Here is a 21613-nt window from a genome sequence, read left to right on the forward strand (position 1 = left end):
CCCCGCGCAGAGTTGGGCCCAGCGACTGAAAACATCCGTCTTCCGCTTATCTGGAAAGACGCAGAGTTCCTGAGTCCCCCAGGGAAGAGTCATTTAACACAGTTTCTTATTTTTCCAAATAATCTCTGTATAAAACTGCTAAGCTCCACCCTACCTTCCTTTGGCACCGATTTCAGAGCCAGCTCCATCGCTCCCTGGAGCGCCCGTCCCTCTCCCGGCTCCCTGCTCAGGGAGCCCGGAGCAGCTGAGAACAGGCATTTCACTTGCAAACAGCTGCACGCCGCTGTCGGGGACTAATGTGAGGAAACCACGTTTCCAAAGAGTAAAGCAGGGGTGTTTTGTGCGATGCTGGAAGGACCAAGGACTTTTAGTAACTCAGGAGCTGAGTATAAATTACTCCTTTAAATTAAGAGTAGCTTTGCCTTGGTGCAAAGGTGTGTTTTGGACTCTGGGAATCAGCGGTGTCTCTGTTTCACCTAGGCAGCGTTTGGTGCCGAGCTTTGGGTTCGTAGTGTGGTTTGTTTAGGTCAGAGATTTTATTTGCACAGACTTTTCTTCTGATGATTTAATAGATCCTCACCCCAGCGTCACTTGTTTTTTACTGGCAGTCAAGCTGTTGCCAAACAAACATCACTAGCTACAGAAGTTTTTGCTTTTGGGGGCGACAAATGGCTGCGGGAAAACTCTGGGCTTGGCGGCGAAGCTGGTCTTTCTCCAGCTCAGGGGGCTTCGGGCGTGGGGGTCTGAGCCGAGCTATTAGGGAGGGTAACCTCAAAGGGCTCTGCGCAGATCCGAGCGATTTCAAAGCTCAGAAGAGTCTTGGTGAGGGTCCAACTCCAACTGTGACACCCCCCCCCCCCGAGAAGATCATACGTCAGCAGAGAGAAAACCGTGTAACGCTAATACCGCCGACGCAGACCCGGGGCTGTGCTTCCCCCGTCCTTGCGGCGCTGAGGCCGCTGCGCGCCCTTGCGCTTCGGCAGGCGACGGCTCCGGGGGGCTGATAAATCCAGCGAAGCCCTTGCGGCTCCCGTGGAGCTCCTCTGGCTCCCCGTCAGCATATCGGGGAGGAAAGTCTGGCTCCCTTGCTCGGCGTGAACGTAAATACGTATTAAGTGTGGCGTGTCCTCGCGCAGGGCTATTCTGAGCCGGAGGTTAGCGGAGGGAAGGAAGGAGCGACTCCGCGCCAGTGGGTTTTCTCGCTCTCGGTATTTCTATTTTTGCCGCTGTGGTTTTTCCAGTTGCGCCTGGCTCCCTGCGGTCGGCGGCTGCCGAGGGGCGCAGCCGGGGCCGGCACCGCGCGAGGACGAGGTGTAGCAAGCGGTGAGACGGGGGCAGCAGCAGCAATCCCAGCTGCGTTTCCATTTTCAGCTTTAGCGCAAATAAAAGGGCGAACAGGCTTTTAAGGCGAAGGGATGTTGGCTTGAGCAGCTCCGCAGCAATTTGTTCTGGAAATATTGTGTCATTTATAATATCACCGAGCTGTTTAAGTACCTAATTTTTCAATCACTGTTGGTTGCTTGATAGTTTTTCTCACTGCTTAAACAAATTTTTTTTTTTATGTTTTCTTTTCTCTTACCCCTTCTCCTTCCCCCAGCTATTTGCGGTGGAGGTTCATGGGTGGTTCAGGTCTAAGCAAGGCACGTAGCTCCTGGCAGCTGGCAGCCGTTAGCGAGCCTCTCGGCCAAGCTGGTGGCCCGTGACCCGTCCGCGGGGGCGAAGGGCCGCGGGGGAGGAGGCCTCAATGCAGGAGCCCCCGCGGCCGTCGTGGCTGCCGGTGGCAGCGGCGGGGAGCGGACAGGCCCCGGGGACAGGAGTCCCCTCAGGCCTGGACGTGACCGGTGGCGACCAGGACGCCGGGCTGGGTCTCGTGACGCTCCCCCGATGCCGGTGGCAGCCGGGCACGTGCTGCGGGGACCCGGGGGCTCGACGTGGCTTCCTGGCTGCCGTTTGGCAGCCTGGATCATGAAAACAAACGGGAGCGTGAGGGTTTCCAGGGGCGGCAGAGGGGCCACCGCTGGCTGTGATGCCACCCGTGGTGTCGCCCGTGCAGAGCCGCTCTCCCGGCTGCGGGCGCCTCTCTCTAGGGAGGCACGCGTGGTTTCGGCGGAGGGGCCCGAGGCGCACGGCCGGCCGAGGAGAGCCCCCGCCGCCCTCGCGCTGCCTGCCAAGCGCAGGAGAGCGGCAGAGGGCCCGAGGCAGGACGGGTGCAGACTCCCCCGGCTGGGTGGGGGGTCTCCCCCGGCATTCGCGCCTGCTCTGCCGAGCGCCGCCGCCGCCGCTCACCCTGCTCTTTTAAGGGCACCCCTGTTCCTGCACCCTGCAAAAACCCTCCTGATGCCACCGAAGGGCGAGGGGTGGCACGTCACCTGCTTTCCACTTGCCCGCTGTAAGGGGGCCAAGGGAGAGGCAGGTCCCCAGGGCCAGAGCCCTGCTCTGCCGGGGGGATGTATGAGGAGGAAGAGGAGGCTGCAGGCGGGAGGGAAGCGGGGTTGTACGCTTGTACAACAGCCCTCGGGGGAGGGCGTCTTGGCCAGCGGCGCCCCGCAGGCCACATTGCTCCCATTGCTCCCGGAGGATTATTTCCAGAGCAAAAGCCGCGAGTCCTTCCTCCCGAGCGCCTGCGTGCCGGCTGCAAGGCCGCTCCTCCATCGCCAGGCAGATCCGGCTCCGAAACAGCAGCCGTGCTGGGATTAAGCTGGGGCAGCAGTCGCCGGTGGGCGTTAGGTGTGACAAGCTTGCCCGGGCTCAGAGCCGGCGCAGGGGTTCCCGCAGCTGCGGAGCCCCCCAGGTCGGGGGCTGCCGCCCTGCGGCATCGCCCCGCGAGAGCTCCCCACGCGGATGCGGCCCCGGGGGCGCCCGTACCGCAGCGGCTTTCCGCTGGGATTTGTAGCCCCGGCGAGCCGGGCAGCCTCGCTGCTGGGTTTTGCTCACGGCTTTTTTATGGCTCTGTCCGTAGTGCCGTCCGCCTCGCCTCACAGACGCGGAGCAGAGGGGCAGGGAGACTAACCGCTGTGCCCGTGGGCGCGCAGGACGCCCGTGGCCAGCCCCAGGGCTGGCCCCGCTCGCTGCAACACCCTCCAAAGCCGCAGCGACAGTCCCCAAAATGTGTTTCTGACCGGTTGCCTCTTGCCGGGCTGATTCTTGGGCACCTTTAAGCATTATAAATAGGAGACTAGAGGTCGGCCGTGGACAAATGCGAATTCAGTAGATTCAGAGTGATTTTAATGGATAATTATAGGTTCTCAGTCTGCAGTATTTATACAACCTTTCCAGTAAAAAACACAGTTTCCATGCGGCGAATATTCTCCTGGAGGATTTGTTTGACCTTCAGCACCATTTTTATCTGCAGCATATAATTACAGTGCAGCTAGGAATATTAAGCATTTGAAAAGGACTGTGTATCTGTGCTTAGCTGGCTCTGTCCTCTCTTAGGTGGGAATGTGACTGCTTAGGAGCCGGGAAACGCGCAGGGAGCCCACTTGATTCCAAAGCGTTAGGGCTGCGATTCGGGGAGGCACGCACCGCTGGGACCAGGCTGGTGCACGTGCCCTGCGTTAGGCCTACGGAGGGCTGTAAAACCAAAGCATGCGCTGAAGCCACCGCCTGCGCTGTGTCCTGGAGGGCCCCTGTCCTGGGGCATCCCAAAGCAGGGACAGTCAAAAGCAAAATGGGTTTTGGCCCAATTTCACTGCCTGATCATCGAGGTGCTCATGTTGATTTCTGGCCCCCCCAAAACCCAGTTCCCCAGAAACGGAGACCTTATTATTTTCTTTTTTTTTTTTAATTCTCTTAAAATAACGGGGTCATATAGCCCTCCCGCCCCCCCAACTTTTTAGCTAAGACTTCAAATCCAGTGGCAGAAGGGAAATGCCTGTTCCCTAGCACAGAGAAAGGTGTTTGTAGGGAGGAGGGGTTGCTTTGGCCTCGCAGCAGCTTTACCCCACATAGCCGCATCCATCCTGGTGGCCTTACCACCCGTCAGCACCGGCGGATGGAGCTGTGGCCTTTGCGGCTGTTCAGTGATGCCTGGCATATCCATAAGGAAAAGACGGGAAACGTACCACTTTAGATTAAAAGCAAAACCAGCAAAGCCTTCTGCTCAACTCTGAGTGCCAAATAGCTCTGTGCATATTTGCACCGTAAGGATTTTAACTCACACCTTGATTACACAGCTCTCGTTGCTGAAGAAAATTGTGTAGGTCTGCAGTGATGTATTGGTCACACTCCCTTTGCAAAACAAGCAGCTACTGTTACTGTTGACAATTTTAGGCCCTTATCACACGAACCCTGAAGCGTGTGTTTAGTGATACCCACCCGTGTGGGCTCCTACCCGAGGGCAGACATCTGCATAGCTGCTTTTGCAGGGCAGAGATCTCACAGGGAGCTGGTGAAGGAGGCTGAGGCACCGCGGGATTACAGCTGGAGCACCCCGGAGCACCGAGGGGATGCACGTGGCCTCGCTTTCCAAACTCAGCAAGAGTTTTATTGTCCACTTCAGACTGACCTGCTTGTTGTGTGCAACAGCAACATCTACAGTTATTCATATCATTGCAAAAAATACGTGTGTGTCAGAAATACCAATCCACTGACAAGCTTACTAATATAGCCTTATGTTGGAGTGAACCCTGCGGGAAATGTGCTGGCCTGCTGCCGAGCACGTCGGCAGCCCTGAAATAACGGGGCCTATTCTTTTATCTGCACTGGGGCGGCATGGCCATGTGTTGAGAAAAAAGACTGTGTGTGGGGATGACAGTGACAGTCTGACGGCTCTCACACAGCATTAACCTCGGAGCATTACCCTAAAGGGGGCCGTGCTGCCGAATGCCTGCTAAACCGATTCTTTGCGCTAAGCTATGCACAGGCTGGATTTGAAAGCCTGCCGGATGCCAAGGGTTATCGCATGGGCCTCGGATGGGCAATTCCACCAAATTACTCGCTATCCCCACCCACCGTCATGAGTGTCCCAGTTGCAGTGTGAATTTCTCCCTTTCCAGTAGCGCGTCACCCTCTAGTAAGGCACATGGGCACCAAAAACGTGCATGGGCAAACTGAACTTCCTGCCCTGAGAGCAGTGCTGTTTTTCTTTAGCTCAGCAAGATGGAAAAGATGAAAAGGCCACAAATGTCCCACGTGTGTCAGGCAGAGCAGCTCCCTGGGGAGGCGCTTGCAGCATCGTCCCTACTGCCCGGGGCTGTGTCCTTGGGCAAACCGACACGGAGGAGAGGTGGGGACTAAATCTCCCATGGATGGGGTGCTATTGATGGACGGGAGCCAGCGAGCGAGGGTGGTGGGGCCACGTTCTTCTGGCCTTCCTGTCTTCAAATTAATCACCAGTAAAAGATTAGGATATTTTAACATATCGATGTATGTGATGCTTCAGAATTTGTCATGAGCTGCCTTCTCTCTTCGCTGACAAACCAGCTGCATTCAGTCTTTTAATGCTCTTTAGTCATAATATAGCGTGTTGCTAGGTACACAGAAATGCATGGATATCTCTGATATTCAGTTATGATGTTTCGGCAAGTGTCCTGGACCTTACAAAAAAGACCAAAAGTTGGAACTTCTGCTGGTGTAAATCACCAACCAAGGACCCAACCCTACATCTCTAAGGATATTTTACAGCCTTGCACCTCAAGACATGTGTAGGTTGTGAGACAGCTTTTTCCTTTTACTGGCAGCGGTGTTATAGCAGTCCTCCCTAATTTATTGTATTGGAGAGAAATCTGATTTCCGTGGTGGTGGGAAGAAATCACGGTCACGCTGACTGTACGTACTTATGTATAACTTTTGGCTGAGTGGAATAGGTTAGGAACAGTGTTGGGCAGGAGAGCGTTTTCAAGTAGATGGTATTGAAAATCTTAAACCAAAGCTTAATCCTAGAAATGGTCTGAAGTGCAAACTAGCCATTTTTCAGTGTCTGGGTTTTGCTCTTCATTTTTTTTCATCACCACTTATAAGTTCATTTTTATGTTTTGTGAGTTCTTTTTTATGCTTTTCTATTTGTGTCTATATTTCGAGTTTTCACGATAGGGGGCATTTAGACTCAGTTAGCATTTGATGAGGAAGGAAGGGCGAGAGGAAGGAAATGCTAAGTCTGAGCAGCGTGAGTCCAGGGCACCATCTGTGGCCACAAGCAGCCAACTACATGCGATGTACCTAGCTAGTTTGAAGTCAATGGGAGTAAAGGATTCACTTATGGTGAATTGAAGTGCTTTTCTGATTGAAGGCTGGCGTGTTTGGTTCTGACCTCCCCTCCATTTTACGGTGGTGTAAATCTATACTAGTGTTGTCCAGGTTTCCATCCAACAGAGGAATGATGAGCACGAGAGCGTGGGTACAGCCCAGCCTCCCTGGGAACCGTGGCATTGGCTTTGGTCTCAGTCTATGGAAAGATGGTGGTGGTCTCCAAGGTGTTTCATTCACTTTCTCCATCATACCTTAGAAAAGGAGAAGAGAGAGGAGAGGCACAGGAGGAAAAAAGAAGAGCCTAAGTTTAGGGCAGTTCATCCCATCGTGGGCCGGGCGTTGTGGGGAGGAGGATGGGCACCCCAGGGGATGGCTCTCCTTTTTCTGCCTAGGTTCACTGAGATGAAATCCTCTCTCAGAGGCCTGTGTCTGTGGGGTGACACTGCTTATATTCAACTCATTTGCTGTAGGTGGATCAATCTGTGGGCTTTTAAATAGCACCTCAAAAGAAGGGTCTGAGTTTCTGAAGTGCTGAGCAACCCATGCTCCCGTGTGCCTCAAAGCCACGAGTTGCAGTGCCTTTGAAAGTCCAGCTCCTACCAGCTCTGAAGAGGTTCAGGGGTCTTAACTTGAGCCTTGTCCATCTGGAGTCACTGGCCACGTGTCTCACGGTGGCTGCTCGCTGGAAAAGCTGGTAGCAACTTCTGCTTGCAAGAGTTGAACTCATTTCTCCACCAGCAACACTGGCTCCATTCTCGGGGCTCTCCATTTTCAATGCAGGCAGGAGCAATGTCTGTCCTGTTCATGTAGCCAGTTTGCTACATTACTACACATCCTATCATCACTTGTTCTTTTTCTGAAGTCAAGTCAAGGCTCTCTGGAGCTCTCTTGGCAAAACAAGCCTCTCTGCTGGTCAGTCATGGTTTTATTTATATGTTCTTTTCTTTGATTAGAAAGGAAAATATCAAAATGACTCATGTTTCCAATATCCATATCTCTAGTAGTTAATTTTTTAAAGCAATACTCGTATCCCTGTGTGTGCCTCTTAACTATCCATGTATTTGTTCAGCTTTTTCAGAACTGAGTGTGTGAAATATCTTTAAAGAAGATAGCTCTGTATGTGATGGTGTAAATGCATTGTTTGTATGTATTCTAAAATTTAAATAGATTGTACATATTGGATTGTAAATGAACTGTAAACAGCAATCTATATTTTCTTGAATATATTATATAGCAGTATATATTTGTTAAATAAGTATTCTTGTATACTCTTCAATAACCTTTTTAATATTTTGTACAGATAAGTTTATTAAATATTTTATTGATAAACAGCTCTCCACAAGATTTTTCTTTTGAAAACTTGTGCATGTGTACTGAAACCAGACAGCCCATTTCAGAGCATCTTTTGTAAGTTATATGCACTTCCTGGTTTACCAGGGAGGTCAAAAGCAAAAATGAAAAAAACATTCATTTTACGCTGCCTTCCTTGACCTGTTTTTTTCCAGGAAAACAGGCTGAAGAACAGCGAGTGTTTGCCATGGAATAAGCAACAAAAGCTACATCTTTTCTTCATGTTTCTGAATGTGCTGTAGATAATAGTTCACCTGCCTTGACTTGTAGCTCTCCAGCTCCAGCCAACTAAACAGGATTTTCTCCATTGACTTGAACAGGAAGACTTAGATGCTCAGAAACATTAAATTAGAGGGGTAAACAGAGAAACATTAAATTAGACGGGTAAATACAAGAGCTGGGGTGAAGAATATGGCCTGCTCAAGTCATGATTACGATCACAGACAGCCTGCCTGATGGTTTTGACTTAAGCATAGGCTGCTCAGGGATGGTTTTGACTTGAGCATAGGCTGCTCGGGAATGTTTTTTTTCAGGTGAGCTGTAGCTGTGCTCTTCGCTGGTTGGATAAGGGTGGAGGAAAGGAAGAGAAGGGCCTGAGTTCAGTTAGAGCTGGGCATCCAGCACCCATCAGCACTTTTGGAAATTCCACTTTCAAGCTCGACTCAAATGCCTGGATTGAAGCACTTTGCATCTGACTTGGCCTCTGGGAGTACCTGGCTCCCTTCACTCGTGACAGAGGGAGCCCAAGGCAATGGTTTTCCTGAGAGATGTGGGATTCCCAGTGGAGACAGGTTTTTTTTAGTCCACAGTACTAACTTAGCACTTCAGACTATTCAGGTGATTTACAACATTAACTAATTAATCCTTATATATACTCTGAAAACCAAGCACTGTCATGGTCAGTTCATTGTTGAGGGAAATTGAAGGCACAGCAAAGACAGGTAAGATGCCCAAGGTCACACACTGATACAGTGGAAGAGCATGCAGACCATTCCTGAAATGGGATGTAGTCTGACTTGGGCACCTAATGACTTAATCCTAAAGGAAATGCCTGAGTTTCTTACTTGGATAAAAAGGAAGCTGGTGCCTGCCAGAACCTCCAGAGGGAGATCTCCAGAGGGAGATCTGGTACACCAAAGTTTAGATATCTAAGTTAGACTAGACAGGATATTTAGGCATTTATTTTGGAAGCACTGCTTCATTAATTAGAGTTGAGTTAGGTGAGCTAGATCTACCTTGCCTGGAGCACAACTTTTCCTCTTAGGCCCTGATCCAAAGTCCAGTGAAGTTAATTTTAATGCACACTTCAACTTCAGCAGGTTTTGGATCAAGATCTAGCATCTGCTAGACACTCACCTGAAGCATCTCGCATAACATCGCATGCACTTGCCTGTAATGCAGTACATTTCAGAAGATGCCTTGGGGGGATCACTGGGACAGGGGTTTGCTGTGAGGCTCAGCTGCAGTCCCCAGGTATTACAGTACAGCAATACCAGCTCATTTTCAGTAACTGCATATTATGTGGGCATGTTTTCATTACTACAAAAGCTTATATCCTTATTATCACAAAGTGTTAGTTCCACAGGAATCCTCCTACATTGGACTGTCCTATTTTGGTACAAGCTGGTAGGGATATAAGGCTAAAAAAAGCCCTCCCATCTTGTGGGTAATACCACATTTTACTTTGTACTGAAACTCTTTGCTCATGTCTGCAATGACTAAAGCTAAGAGATCAGCATTTCAAAATTCCACCTATATTGTCCTATTCTCATTTAATCACATGGGTCCCTCTAACCCTGTGTGCAATCCTATTGACTTCCTTGAGACTGTACTGGGGCTGTAATTGGAGTTATACAGTCCATTTCACCCTGGATGCTTAAAATTTTGATCTTTTGTGGGTGAAAACACAGGTTCTTCACTGTGGCCTTCAATACCCCTTGCATGATGACAGCAGATGATGTTAACACTTCAAAACATGCTTATTCTGTAAACAATATTCCTTTTTCTAACATGTTAGATTGGAACAGCGGTATCCTTAACAAATTTTAAGGGTGCCTGTTAGGGAAAAGGGGTAGCTGAGTCCTGGCATTGGGAAAGCCTGTTTTCCCCAGTTCAAAGCCATCTGGTCTTCATATGCAAGGATTTCTCTTAATAAATGAAGCACAGCGTATTTTAGAGCTTGGGGGCTTTAAAGTGAGCTTGATCAAGATGTTCATAAATAGGGAAAATGAGGGGCACTCATGACAAAAGATCTTCTGTAAGTATCTGACTTGCAAGCACTACACTGAAGAGTGAGTTAGATGTTTTAAACAACATTCTGCATTGTATTAGCTTCTGCAAACTCGTTGGAAAAAAAAACCCAAAAACCAAAATTACTTTTCTGCACGCGTGTTCCTGCAATACATGGAATGGAAAAAGCCTAGTCCATTTACAATCAGCTTAAACTCTTGAAAACAGTCTCTAATTAAGTCTCTCCTCTCCTGTCCCACCTGAGCACACGTGTTGTCCTGTTTCGTAACTTCTGCATGATGCTACTGAGAGCAGCGATCACTTCTGGCAGCTGGACTGTGCTATTACTGCTGCATCTCACTTTTACTAAAGCCCCATCAGCTGTTCCAGAAATATATGCTGTTTTAATAGTTCCTGGTTGCTCACAAACTCTCTCTGGATTCTTATTTTGTAAATGTGCCAAAAAAAGAGCATATTTGCCTACAAGCAAAGAGTCTCAGGAACTTACTGTCGTTGAGAGTCTGAGTGTGACCTGTGACACAAAGTAAAACAACATTCTCTTGGGCCTACCAAGTTTATCCAAATCCAGTAATACTTGGAACAACTTTTTAATATTAATGATAACACTTCATCTCTTGTTTAAAGTCTTTGTTGGCAACTAACTAGACCAAAGAAAGGGAGGGGGAAGGATGCATGTATAAACTGATTTTCTGCAAAATAAATAGGTAAATGACCTCAACTGCAGAGAGGAGATTATCTGCTGTGGCTCATGTATGTAATCTGTCTCCTATGACTTAAGAAATCATTGTTTAGCTTGAAGTCCAACTTCAAACTTTCCACCATAAACACGGGACAAGTACTTGTCAAACCTCCTGTAAGGACAAACCTTGCTAATCTACAAGCTCTATAGCTCATTCAAAGCAGTGAACACTTAGCTGGAGAGAGCAAGAGGAAACACTGATTATTTTGGAGTGGCTCTGGATAAAAATGCCTATATCCCACAGACTTTCTCTGAACTTAGTAGATGTCTAAATAGTATGCGAAATTTGGGTCTTAGCAGGCAGTTTTGAAAATCTTGCATGCACCAAGTAATGAAGAAGGTGAATTCAGACTAAACAAGTTGTCAAAATAAAGCATCAAATTACATTTTACAATAAGTGCTTTTATTTTTGTTATTTTATTTGTGCACTTTTTCATAAAAGGTATTGATCTAACAAAACACTTGAGCATGAGCCAAAGTCTCATTGAAGCTAGCAGAGGAATACTTACTTGCATGGTGAGAATTAAGCACAAATGTGAATGACAGAGATCAGGTGCTACTGCATACAGTCAAGTTATTTGCAATAGGTTTCCCAAGAACTCTAAAACAGCAAGATTACACCGTGTTTTATGGTAAGTTGGTACGTTTGGACCATAAGCACTTTTGACACTCTTTGCCTTGGGTCATGTTTAACATCACTGGCTTCAGAGGAGCTAGATTTTCACTGTGTGAGATCTGCTTCTCTTAGGAAATATAGCTGTGAAAACGAGACCTTTTTTTTTTCTTTTCTTTTTTTTTCAATGAGTAAAGCAACAAATTTTCAGATCTTAGCCTTACAGTAATAGCTTCTAGAAGGAAGGAAGCAATTGAATCACTATGTTTTTGATAACTTTAGAGAAAATTTGTTTAAGAAAATCATAAGGCATTATCCTGCAGTAGATCTGGTCGTTGCTGACCAGATCTAACCTCACTTTAGGTCTTAATGCAGGCGGCAGGATTTATTATAATGGATTAACATTTGTATAAAAGGAATACACAAGTCAAGTACAAGTATTGCTAAATTAATTTCTTATACAAAGTATACGAATAATGTGCTGTAAACAACTGTTTTTCATAAGTATTTCAGTTTCCAGCTTTTATAGTTGCCTGTCATCTTTGGTTAATGCAAAATTTTCTCTGTTCTCAGAAGATCTGCTCTAACAGCTGAACTTTTACAGACTGATTCCATCTCAATTATCTGATTCCATAAACTTCAAAGAACAAATGTTTTATTCAACTGTATCAATGTGTAAACCACAACAACCAATTGAACTGTGTTTTTATGCACTGCTAACACACACGTGCCTACATGTGGGTATATATACACACACATATATATATATACATATATATATACACATGTATGCACCACCCCCTTACTCCATCACAGGAAGCACCTAGGCCAACAGATGCATTTAGCATCTGCCATAAAAGAACACCCACCATAATCGCATATCAACATCTAGGGGCTGTTTGAACACACACAGACACACACACACAACTCTGGATTTCAAAAGTGAGTGCAACAATTGTTTTGATCACTGCTGAATGTGGACCTGTAGAAAAAAAGGAAGTTTCCATGGCTCTCCAATACAAAATCAGTTAGTTGCACAGGCACAGTCCCTTTGCTCTGAACATATCTGGCTCCTCCCTATGCTGCAGCAACAGGGGTCTCAACATTTCTGCCTCAAGCATCATCATCTGTTTCTTTATACGGCAGTATAATCTGAAAATTCACTGGCTAGTCTCAAAAGGTAAACTAGTTTATGGTGCAAAAAAGGTCACTTAAACCCACTGGTTGTCTGCAGGTTCAGAAACAAGTCCAAAAATATGCAGAAACTGAATTCTATTACAAATTGCTCTAAATATCAGGGAAAGATTAAAGAGAGAAGTGGAAGGTGTGCATATAATCATGTAAGAAAAGTGAGGAAACAATTACTTATTCAGTCTTTCTGCATCACAGAGAACTTTCTCCAATATCATTCTCAGTAGTACCTCGACTGTCAATAAATTATGTAAGTTAGGTGCCTAATGCATCAGCTAATGCATCTGCTTGCTAGGACAGGACTGCCCCTGACTATATTATGTAGCATTTTGTTTATTTATAAATGTCTCCACTGGGAGACTATTTCACAGGTTCATGGCTAGAAAGCCTTTCCTGATTACACTTGGCTCTGTTCCCCTTACTTACATTGTTTTTTTTTCTAGCTTTAGGCTATAAGTTCTTGTGTTATCACAACTGGTAGATTGTTTCTTTTTGCTGTTTTTTTTCCTATCTAAAAAGGAGATGGATGAACAACTGTGAGGAGCAGCATACTTGTTAGCAATGTGCAACAGTAAGGTTCTAAATATTATCATTTCATGCAATTTCATGGGTGCAATCATGGAAGAGTAATAGCCATTTTCTTAGGACAGAGTTATCTAACTTGTGGCTTGGCAGAAAATTTCATTCTTCAGTCCTTACAACAAGAAACTGAAATTTAGGCAGGTATCAAAACTGTTTTAATTTTTCAAAGCTGCTGAGCAAACAGTGTTCACCTGGGCTTCATTAGGAGAATCTGACCTCAGACAGCTAGGGCACTTGTAGGTAGTTAAATATGGATTCTGCTATCAATTTTAACCTTTTAAAATTGGCACTTTTGACCAGGGCTCTTTACCTTCTCTACAGTGAATCTGAAAATGAAATATTTGACCATGTTCCAGACATGTGCTCCAAATGTATTCCATAGCTGAGTAGCCACACTTACCTTACGCTATGTTTGCTATGCTGTGGAGTCCTGACAGTGCCCTGAACTCCTGAGACTTGGAGAAACTGCATACTTCATGTTCACATTCCCTTTGTAAAAAAGCCTGAACTCAGCCTGACCTCTGATTGCCTCCAAAACCCATCTGACCTGTAGCTGACAACATCAGGGTTGTCCTGGGGCCTTGGGCTGTTCTGGCTGTCTATTATTCATGTGACAGGGCTACCTGGACAGATGAGACAGGAGGAGAAGGTCAGGCCTTTCACAGCAGACCAGGATCCATTGCCACAGAAGGATTTTATCCATCTCATATAGAGTAGCCTGATATTTCTCTCTAAGGCAGACCAGCTGGGCTGCACCAAAACAATCCCTTCAGCAGGTAAGTGATGTGGTAGTAACTTAACTCAGGTGCACTTGTAGCCAGTGAATCTAGTATCAGTGTTGTCTAGAGTGCTAAAGACCATCAATGTTCCTTACTTTGCCAAGTCCTGCAGAGTCCTGAAGACACAGCATGCAAGTACATGACCATTAAACTGATAAAACTATACTTTGGACCAGCCAGTCTCTCTTTAACTTTCTCTAAAACTTCTTGGTAGAAAATAAGCCATAATCAACAAAGAAAAGTACGACAGACTCTCTCACAAAAAATTACACGTTCACAAAATAATTACATCATTTTCTTGTTAATCACTGAATCATTGTTTATAATTTGGTCAGATCATCCTGTAACCAGTCTGTAATCATGGAAGCCATCTCCTTGCTGGCATCTAGCACAAAGGCATGGCGGAGCCCTTTCTCACAAAGTCGAATGTCCCCATCTGGAAAATCCGTTTTGATCTCATCGTAGTAGTGTTGTGGACACCAGCTGTCTCCAGTTCCATAGTAAAAAATCAGCTAGAAATCAAAGCATAGCAAATTGTTAATCGTAAAACAGTGGAGCACAATAAGGGCCTATCTCTGTAAACACAGATCTGCTGATGAAAAGTCCAACTGTCTTAAGTAATGTATTATTATGGAACAAAACGCCTGGTTGTCCATGGAGTCTACCCCTCCCCAGGCAGGCTGTTGTGTTCTCACTAGCTATTCCTTATGTTTTCTATGTTAGCTCTCTAACTACTTAATCAAATAACAAAATTACCAGTTAACTTGATACTATGTTCTAGCTGAACGGACTAACCATTACGCTGCTTTTTTCTGGTTATAAACTAAAAGAAAGCACAAGATTCCTCTGCATTTGTGAGCAGCTCAGTTTAATTGGCATGTTAGGTGCGACCTCAAAACACTTGCCTGGTTGGCGCCTTAGGTGGAGGAACACCTATTTTCTTAACCTCAGTGTTAGATGCAAACTAGAGCTGAATCACTCAGCTTTTTCAGAATAATGGCATTTACGGTCATTCTCAGAAGCAAAGCTTCGTTTGCTTGGAGAATTTTACCTTTGCAAAGTTTGTGCTGCACCTGTGGAGCACAGGAACCTGCTGGAGATGAATGAGCAATTTTCTTCTGGGTTGTAATGTGGAACTAAAATTCTACCATAGTCCTTTTCTCATACTTTGCCCTAACAGCCTTGTTCAAAGACATACATGAAGGAGGTGCTACAGGACCTGCATAAACACAAAAGTCCCAAGTTCCAGGCTAATGACATAATCATGACTTTTCTCCCTGTTAGGGACAATGAACATCTCTCTTTCCTGAATCATCATTCTATCCCATCTTCATCTCAAATTTGTGCGCTGTAGCTATATTTTTCAGGTTTCATAATGTAATTCAAGGGAGGATGGCTGTCTGGGAGAAAGTTAAAACCTACAGATTTAAAACTATACAGGAACAAGATTAATGATGAGGATTCTTTATACTAAAACGTTTGAATGCAGGTACCAGAAGGATTGCTCAACATATAACACACACACACCTTGGCCAATTCCATTACACTCATTTGTTTCATATTTCATTTCTGAACCTCAGTGCATAATTGAGCAACACTAACATAAATTAGGAGACAAGAAGTTCTCCTTTTTTGTAGCCATATAAAATATAAATAAATGCACCCTACTCATCCACTGGGATAGAGGTGGGCCAAGAGCCCAGACTGCATTTCACAAAATGTTACAAGTTTCTGTCCTATTTACTTTTCTCTTACTGAAGCACACCCAAATCTTGGACATAATTTGAATATTGACTGTATCTAAAATATAACATCTCAGTTGGACAGAAACTAACCCAAGTTATACATCTAAGTATATGTGCACAAAAAATAAACTAATCCATGTGAACAAACATTACTGTTTGGTTATCACTAATTAATTGCTGGAAACAAGATATTTAGTTTGCTTTAGCAGAAATTTTCCTTTGATTTTGCATTAGACTGTGACTATACATAAATCACAGGATATCACATTATCAAAAATTGTTCAAAAAAGTCAATGTAAAATGGCCAGCTGCATTTAGGTCTTTTGAAAGCCAAACATTCGACAGCATTATGTTTAACTCTGGGCTCAGTTACCAACAGATACAAAATATAAAGAAAAGAAAAGAACAAAGAAAAGAAATGGGAGCAACTCTAGTTTAATGGAGTGGTCCTTTAATGTCCTTTAAATGATCAGGTATTTTGATAGACTAGTCCTAGAATCTCATTTAATGACCATTTAGAAAAAGATGAAAAGTCATTTACACTTAAAAAGGTGGATAAAATGCTTGGCTTGGTTTGCATGAACTGTGGAATGGGCTATTCTCCAGGTGGGATTGTAAACTTGAGAACTCACGGATTTGGAAATGCCTAAACAAAAGACTTATGTGCATTTTTAACTTGCCTCTGGTGTATCTGCATGATGGTGTAATCTTTCTTTACATGATCCAAAGGATCCTTGACTCATTCAATCTACTGAAATGATGACATTCAGTTGATGAGCTGCTATTTGGTATGTTTATTTTCTTTTAAAACTCTGTGTGTGGTCTGAGGATTTATTTACTACATGTTTCATAGTTTACAGACAGAATTTTCTTATGTGCATTCCTCTGGCATGCACCAGTACAGTATTTGGATGCTCATATTTCTTAATTTATTTTTGCAACACCTTAGTGGCCATTTTTATCTCTATTTTGCAGGTGGGAAGCAGTGAGATTGATGTCAAACTACATTAATTTGAACGTGTAGTCTGAAACATACAGGAATGGATTTTCCAATGTGCATAGCATTTTATAGGAATATATAGCATTTATTATGTTTAAAGGATAGCACCCATGAACTTCATTCGTGGGTACTCGAAAACACTGGGTATCTTTCTGTAAAAGAGATTTCAAGGTCTTAAATCAGGTACTCAGAAATGTGAGAACCTACAAACTGTGGTATCTTTAAAAAATATAAATGACTTCACTGACAGTCCATTCTTGGAAGATTCGGGTGCCTTAACCGTGAAGCTATGTATTCTTTTCATATAGTTCTCAGTTTCTTTCACCATGCATTTTACAGCTTGTGCCACAAATGAGGTGGGAGTTGTGCAGACTGCTCTCTCCTTCATGACACAACTCTTTTGGCTAATGAAAGAGGCAGGTATTTTGTGAAGAAAGGAAAAGCAATGTTTAATGAAAGACCATGTCTTAATGCCTACGCATAATGAGGCTGAATTAAGGTTGGCACTCCCTAACTTTGAAATGCTTGGTAATGCAATATAAACTGCTTTTAGTAGAGCCTTTGTATATAATGTGCTAGAATTCAAACAAGCAAACTGAAAAACATATATTTTACATATGGAATCTAAATGTGCTGGCAGCAGTATTGGCACTTCCAGATCTGCTGCTTTAGGCCTCTGTCCCTTGAGGAAATGGTGTAACTGAAAGAAGTAGCACTGTGAGACTCTAGATGGACCAGAGGAACATGGGACTCCTTCCTGCTGGGTGTCACACAGGGTGTCTCAAACACAGAAGTCAGTGATTTAGTTTGGATCCATCCTGTGCTTTTGAAGCAAATCTCTCATCTGTCCTCATCTACCATACTTTGATTCATATTGTAGAGTAGTCTCGGAGTGCATGAATTGAACTCCTGCTGCTGAAACTAAGTCAAAAGATGTTCTCCAGTCATTCACTCATTCAGCTCACTCTTTAGTGAGCTCCAGTCATTCAGTGCACGGGACCAGACAGCTCTAGGCTGAAGTAATAATCCTCTGAGATGCCTATATTACATCAGGTCCTCAAAACTTACTCTTCTGTTCTACAAATTCTCTTCCATTGTGTTGCTCCTGTTTTTAACATAAACATAGCCAAAGGCATCTGCTGAGAACAAAGGACTGCTAAGACTTTGGAAACTTATGTTCTATTCCAAGCAGAAAAAGGGCAGTATATTTACCAACTACAGGCTGTGTTGTCCAGTCTTTAGTCCAGTCTTTCCAAGTAGGACTTTTTCTGTCTTGTTCCATCCAACCTTTCTAGTCTCAGGACTGCTCTACCCCTCTTTGACTCATTGTCGCTGTTCTATCCTCCTTACGTGGCCAATTCCAACTTTCACAACTTCAGCTTCTTATTCCAGTCCCAAATTCTTGCCCTGAAAGTCCAAATTTTAGTCTTCTTGTCTCTCCAACCCATTCTGAGTCTCAATTCCATCCTTATTTTTTTGTCTAGTAACACTCTGCTTTTTTGGTCGGTCTAAATCCTCTATTTCCAGCCTTACTCCTCAATTTTCTCTCAAACCACCAGTTGCTCTTAGTCTCAGGGAGAGAATTCAGTTCAAGATAAAAACATCTAAATGCAGGTAACTATATTGTGGTGTTTACATGTGTACTAGGTACTTAAATTCCATCACAGACGGGGAAGATTTACTGAATAAAGTTAACAGGGCTTAGAAAGCTATTCAGCTGAAACAGCAGGGGTCTACTGTAAAATGGGTAAAATAGCACTCCACATTCCACAGAGGGCTGAACTCAGTTGTCTAAGTGTAGGTACCTAGTGTCATTTGAGATGCTCTAGGTATCTAAGACATCTGCATGAGACTGGCAGGCATGACACAGCTTTTACAGGAGACTCGCTCCCTTCTGGAAGAGCAGCTAGAGGCCAGATGGGGATATTCCATGGTGCCCAAAATGATACCAGATGTCTTTGTTTAAGGCAACTGAATCCTAGCTTGACTTCTTTACTAGATTTCTATTGACTATAATCGGGGTCATCTTTGATACCTACCACAACTCCAGATTCCTACAGGTAAACTCATAAGGCTTGACTCAGGAGCGCACACACCAGTATCTCATGCACTTTAAGATGTGTAAGGTAGGGCAACCCGTTTGGCCTCCAGCTGCTGCTGCTGCAGAAAGCTCCTGTGTCACATCTGCCGGTCTTGCATGGATATCTCAAATACACCATTTCAGGTAGTGCTAGAAGCCTACATTTTGGCCACACGAGCTTTTGTTTTCTTCCTGTTTCCTCCTCCTCATTTCTCTACCTCCTTGCTCACTAGTTCCCTCAATAACTAGCACTGTACATATCTTCTCCACACTGGAATGAATAGCTTCTTTCCCCAAGCCAAGAATTTTTAGCATGAGAAAACAATGTATTTTTCTCTAGGCCTTATTGTAAAGCCTTTTGTACTGAATTAAAAAAGTAAATATTGACTACAGGGAGGCATTTATGCATCATATGTGTAATTAAAGTTTTGGTACATTACAGCCAACTAACTAAGGACAGTCTTAGAACAGGAAGTGTTTGGGAACTTTATTTGATGCTGCAGTTATTTTGTCTGCTTATTCTGTGTGCAGAAGTTGGTGTGTGCATTATGTGTGTATATGTGTGCCTCCCTGCAAATCTAAAACTTAAGTATACATGTTTCTTAATTAGTAACTGCCAAAAAAACAGAATTCTTTTGAAAATGCTTTCCTATTAATGGACTATGCTATAAAATCTAAATGCAGGGAAGTAATTAGGGTGGAAATTTTCAGTGATCCAGATGGTGGTAAAGTGCCTATGAAAACTGACAGATACTTAAGTGACATTTTTGTCATTAAGTTTTTCTTTGAATGACAAAACATCTACATTCTTTGCCTACACCAAACACAGCCAAGAAATGTACAGGTGTTAGGATTTACCTATTTTCCTAATATATTAAGAGATGATTCATTTCAAACATATTTAAACAAAAATATTTATCCCGAATCCAAATGTTCTCATCTTCATTTTAACTTTGGTAGCTTGCTATTGCAGCCCATAAGCAGACATAATTAACGAACCATGTGTAACCAGAGGCACATGGAATCTTCATTAAGAGTAGGAAACACTGGCATTCACTATATGATTTGCATGGATCTGTAAAGTACATATTTTCCTGTGGACTGTGCATGGCTGTAAAGACATCCTGAGTCAGCACAACTACTGTACCAGCAATGAAAAACTGCTGCCAACCTAAGCATTCAAAAATGATGAATCAGGTCCCCCAAATAATGAGACTGGCTTAAAAATAATCAAGATTTACAAGACAATAAATAAAAGGCTCTTTTCATTTGTCTTCTGGCTTGAAGTTCTTAAGATGTGCATTTTTTAACTTTTCAGCCATGAGGGTGAGAAGATTATTTTTTATTCTTTTGTGATAATGAAAGCTGAGACTTCCAGGTACTCCTGACTCAAAAAGAAAACATCTACTACCACTGGGCATGACACAGACTCTATATGATCTTCATGTGATATCCTGTTTTTTATGAGTGACTAAAATGTTCAGTCTTTCAGGATCTGACTAAGGGGCAGAGTAAAGGTGATGTGCGTTATCTTTACTGTCCCTTTCAATACTGTGTTTTAAACAGTTACGCAATTCCCAAGTTTCAAATAGTTTTAAAATAACAACAATATTCTCATAAGCTGTTTTACAATCAAATTGCTCAAAAGTATTTTCAGCCTTAGCTTCTCTAAAAGAAAGCACAAGCGAGAGTACAGCTCTGTCAGCTCGTGTACCATGTAATATGGTATGCGTATTCAGACACTGCACAATGATGGCAGCTGCTGTGTAAACAGCAGAAGAATCTGAGATTCGTATCAACAGGATGTTTACATTTTAAAGGGTTTCTAAGAAAATAATAAAGATTTCCTGCATTTGACTCTATTGGCACTTGTTTTAGTGTGTATGACAGTTCACAGAAATATAAATTACAGAGAGATTTCTTTTATGTCTCTTCTGCGGCTGTCATAGGTCAACACTGAAAAACAAATCTGAAAAGTTAAAAAATATTAATTGAGTTTCCTCTATCTCTCTGGAATTTGGTAATGTTATAACAACTTCAGGATCTTATTACTTAGGCAGGCACCACTCCAGCTGATGGCAAAGAGCAAAGGATTGATATAAACTAATGGCACATGTGCAATGGCAAGCAAGTTTGTACCAGTGTCCTTGCTGAAATACTTGTGTCAGAAACACTGACTTTTCTCATTATTACTCCCGCTTGTGTTCACTGGATGAGAGAGTGCTTCTCTCTGGGTGACATCTCTCCACAGTAACTAGCAAAGTTTCTTTTGCTCTTGGATGAAAACTGGTTTAAAGGGCATTAGCCCAGAATTAGTTTTAGTTTCAATCAAGATTTATAAAAAATGACTTAACTCCTCTGGAATTATGAAAGTGCCTCTACCTTACCCTGCCAAAAGAATAGTATAAATGACATGGGAGCAGACTGGTACGGGACAAACTTTGTTTTTGGACTTGTTTCAGTTGTGCTTTGGCTTTACAAATCGGTTCCTGGGAAGAATTCAGCGCTGGCTTTACCCTATGAAGGCCTACATGGTTTGGGATCTGCTTCTTGGAGACACCATCTCTCTCCCCTGGTGACCCTGCCGTGGTTGAGAGCAGCCAGTTTGATGGCCAGGGCTTTGGAACTTATTTCTTGGCTTGTTTTACCAGAACTGGGATTTCTCAACTTTCGGAGCACAGCACAAAGCCAAACTTTTTCCTTTGGGCCATTTTGAGAGGAGGCAGTTGACAATTTGGGGTATATAATGCAGTTTTTAAATGCTAATCTGTAGGGGTTGTAGTAAAGGTGCAAAGGGCAGTTCAAGTATTTGTGAGGATTTTTTTTTAACACAAGGAACATGACCTGTCTTGTTAAACCAACATAAATAATAAACAAAACCAGCTTCACCGTCGGGAAAGGGAGTGGAGAAACATCTTGCTTTTAGTGCAATTAAGGTGTAAATCCTGAGACACAGCCAGATGGAAGGGCTACTTTGCACATGATTCAAAATGTGTTAGTCCTCTCCCTGGTGTCACGTATGGTGTCCTATGAAGTAGGCCAAGTGCAGCCTCTCCATGCCCATGCCTCCGTCAGTGTTAACTGGAAACGGAGTG

General features: G+C 43.9%; 1 protein-coding gene across 1 annotated transcript in view; it reads right to left on the reverse strand.

The window, feature by feature from the left end:
- Positions 1 to 10929: 10929 nt before the first annotated feature.
- Positions 10930 to 21613, reverse strand: part of LDAH (lipid droplet associated hydrolase) — a 132910-nt gene continuing 122226 nt past the window's right edge. Inside the window, exon 7 of the mRNA XM_067294346.1 lies at positions 10930 to 14205. Within this exon, the coding sequence (XP_067150447.1) occupies positions 14014 to 14205 (192 nt within the window). The 3' untranslated portion in view covers positions 10930 to 14013. The remainder of the gene's footprint in view (positions 14206 to 21613) is intronic.

This window comes from Apteryx mantelli, chromosome 3 (genome assembly GCF_036417845.1).
Source record: "Apteryx mantelli isolate bAptMan1 chromosome 3, bAptMan1.hap1, whole genome shotgun sequence".
Classification (NCBI taxonomy): domain Eukaryota; kingdom Metazoa; phylum Chordata; class Aves; order Apterygiformes; family Apterygidae; genus Apteryx; species Apteryx mantelli.